Genomic DNA, 3,595 nt, shown 5'->3' on the forward strand with positions numbered 1-3,595 from the left:
TGCAAACGCCAAGATCTACGACAATAGCTTCAAATCCTTAACCACCGACGATCATTCATGGATTCGTAGAAGCCGCGAAGCTCCTTATGATGTTGCCTCTTCAGAACATTCTCCATCTTACGCCAGCTTCTTAGAATCACGAAGGAACCATCGAGCAGCATTCGACTCCTCAGATTCCGTCAAACCCAAAGACTGGTTCTTGTTTTCGGCCAGCAAGAAGGTTCCAACTGAAAACAAAAATTTCAAAAAAGTAGTATCACCATTCTACACCATCACTGACAAAGATTCCCAAAAATACAAGGACATGGTGATGAAATCTGGCGTTCCATATTGCCAAGAGATCAAAACCAGGCGTGTTAATAAGGACAGCAATGCTAAAGACAGCACGATCTGCTACAAATGCAAAAATCCTAAAAATGGAGCCACCTACGAGCAATGCTCTTACGCTTCACAACCTTCCACTGATTCTGGCAACATTGAACAAAGTTCGACAGGGTTCAGAAACAGGAGATCCAACTCTGACGAGGCGTTCTCCGGTTTCAAAGATTACAGAAGAGATGACAATCCATACAGGTTCAACGACAAGATATTTTCAGAGGCCACAGACGATGTTCCAGCAGAGTATAAGAACAAAAATGAAAAATGTGAAAAGGTAATCAAGGATTCCATGATGTGCATGGTATGCAAAGATATGAAGAGTAATGCTAAATACGAGCAATGCACCTATATTAGGCAACCGGCAGAGAAGAAATATTCCTATACCAAATCTGGCTCTCTTAAAAATCCTAAAGAAGCTGAGAAAGACGATAAAGAAAGTGGAAAAAGATCTAATAGAAAGTATTTTGAGACTAAACCAGTTAAGGAAGAATATTCCAGTTCTGAGGATAAAGAAGAAACAGAAAAAGAATCTCGAGAAGAATACAAAGACTCGACCAGCAATTGCAAGAAGATTCAAAAAGATTCGAAGACTTGCACGGTCTGTAAAGATCCCAAAACAGGTGGAAATTATGAGAGATGCTCGTATGCCTATGAACCAAATGATAAAGTTTATAAATTTAGCAGAACCAAGAGTTTTGGATATCCTACAAGTTCTTCCAAAGATGATGATTCTAGTGAGTCCAATCAAGAGGAAGAGAAGAGATCTAAAAGCGAACTTGAGGAATACAAGAGAGACTATTCCATTCCTGAAAGCTATTATGACAAAAGTCACTCCTCTCCATTAACTTCTTACTTCAAGGATGACGAACCTAGATCCAGTTATCGTCAAGCTGCTTCCCAAAACTCTAAGTTAATCTCTGACGACGATGATTATTTATCTGGCTATGAGAAATCTAAGTCAGAATCTGAAAAAGTTGCCAAAAGTATCGAACCGAGCCACTGCAAAGAAGTTCAAAAAGATTCCATGACTTGCAAGATTTGCAAAGATCCTAAGACCGGAAGCAATTCTGAGCAATGTTCGTATAAATATCAACCAAGCGATAAAAGTTACTCTTATTCGAAATCTAGATCAATTGGCAGCCCAACAGAATCAAATGACAAATCTTACGATGAATCTGAGAAGAAAGAGACTCAAAAGTTGCCCTACGAAAAGGAAGGTTATGATTACTCTTCTGATAAAAGTTCCTACATTACCGATCAAGCTACCAAAAGAGAATTTCCAACTTCCGATGAATCCAAATCTGAAAGATCATCAAAATCTGCTCCAAAAAAAAGCGATGTAGGTTTCTACGATGCATTTAAGAAGAAAGAGGAGATCCAGAAGGTTCTTCAGGAATTTCAAAAGGAAGATCGTTCCAATTGTAAGAAATTAATGAGAGATAAAATGACTTGCTATCAATGTGTCGACGATAAAGGATTCAAAAAAGAGGAATGTGCTTTTGTGACTTCAGAAGAACCAGCTGAGGATAAAATTGATTATCGAGAAGCGAAAGAATATCATGAGGAACCGACCAAAAAGATTCCTAGGTCGGTTATTGAAAATCTGGATGATGTACCTATTGAACCAGAAGCTGCTGCCAGTGAGAAGGTCTATGTGCAACGAGAATTACCACCTAACAAGAGTTCTGGAAAGACTGAGGCATCCAAGGAGACTGAACCATATGAATACGTAGAGGAAACTAAACCTGTGTTCGATAAGATTCTTGGATTCACACTTCCAGCGTACATGCTGACTACTTCTGAACACGAAGAGGAGTTTGATAAGATTATGTCAGGCAGAAAAATTTGAAAATAATATTTTATTTTTATTTTTGTATATCTTTTTGGTAGATTTGACGATGGTTGATCGCTTGTAGATAAAATAGAATCTAATTAATTCTAATAATTAGTTAGAATTAGAGTTCTTATTTGGAATTTCAAAGTTGAAAGCTGAAGATAATTATTAAATATTTTAATTGATAAAGAAAATAATTATATATATATATGTTTTAAATTATAAATTTAAATTTAAATTTAGTTTATAAGAGATGTAATAATAATACTGAATTGTTGTATGGTTTGTAATTAAAAATTCGTTATAATTAAGATATGATGAAATTGATTTCTATCTATTTATGTGGAATTGCGTTATAGTTATGCTCGATCGAACACGAAATTAGAAACTTGGTGTAACAAGTTTTTATGAGATATCTTTTTCCATATTTTCTATATGCATAGCATAAAAAAGAATGGCGAATTTCTTGTCGATGTTTTGCGAGAAGAAAGTGAAGATACGAGAATCTGTCGATGTTTTATTTCGTCGTGGATGGATGACTATGGATAAAGAAACATCGATGAAATGTAATAGTGAATCAGGAAGCATATTTTTTTTTCATCATTGGTTTATTCGTTAGGTGAGAAATTTCCCGCCGTTTTAACTGTTTCTATTATTTCTTTCAAGTAAATGGTTGGATAGCTACCCATCTAGAAAATCAATATTTCTTTTCCTACAATTTTATTCTTCAACCTTAAAACCACATAAATAGAATAACTAAAATCATAGAAAATATTTAATGATTCGAATATATATCTTTTAATTAAATTATTAAATTTTCAATATCGAAAATTTAAAGATTTTATTTAAAAAAAAAAAAGAGTTATGAAATATTTAATTGAAAAAAAAAGAAAAGAACTCAAATCATCCAAATTATTTCCACTCGAAACAATTCAACTGAAAGAAATCCTATTAAAAAATTTAATATTCCAATTTTTTTTCAATTTCAACTTACTATTTCAAACCACTATTAAATATTTAAATTATTTTTCAAGCCCAATTATTTTCTCTATCCTCCAAATGATTCCATCAATTCTATACAAATCTCTACTAAATCTCTTCTCCATACTTCAAACATACCTTCTACCAATTCTTTCTTAAAAAACTTCCTTCCTATTCCATTTCAATGCAAAAATTGCAAAGTCTAACAACAATAAAATCCTTGGATCCTCTAATCAAAATCAAAAACCATCCCTTTTCAACATCAATCACTCTCTCCATCCTTCAAATAACCTCTTACGCCAAATCTCGATTCATCCGCTCGCGTCACGACCTCTGGCGTCTCGCGCGGGCAAAGAGGAACGGCGACGAAATCCGGATCGCGGTCCACGATCCATGGATTTC

The 3,595-nt window shown here is 34.5% G+C and overlaps 1 protein-coding gene across 1 annotated transcript; it reads left to right on the top strand.

Moving 5' to 3' along the window:
- Positions 1–4: 4 nt before the first annotated feature.
- LOC102680580 lies at positions 5–2,393 on the top strand (the record flags this gene model as incomplete). Its single annotated transcript, XM_006620580.2, has 1 exon — positions 5–2,393. A coding segment is annotated over one exon (2,223 nt), but the record flags the coding sequence as incomplete, so codon positions are not given.
- Between the last annotated feature and the right edge of the window lie 1,202 nt (positions 2,394–3,595).

The sequence above is a fragment of the Apis dorsata genome, unplaced genomic scaffold (assembly GCF_000469605.1).
Source record: "Apis dorsata unplaced genomic scaffold, Apis dorsata 1.3 scaffold_517, whole genome shotgun sequence".
Taxonomy (NCBI): domain Eukaryota; kingdom Metazoa; phylum Arthropoda; class Insecta; order Hymenoptera; family Apidae; genus Apis; species Apis dorsata.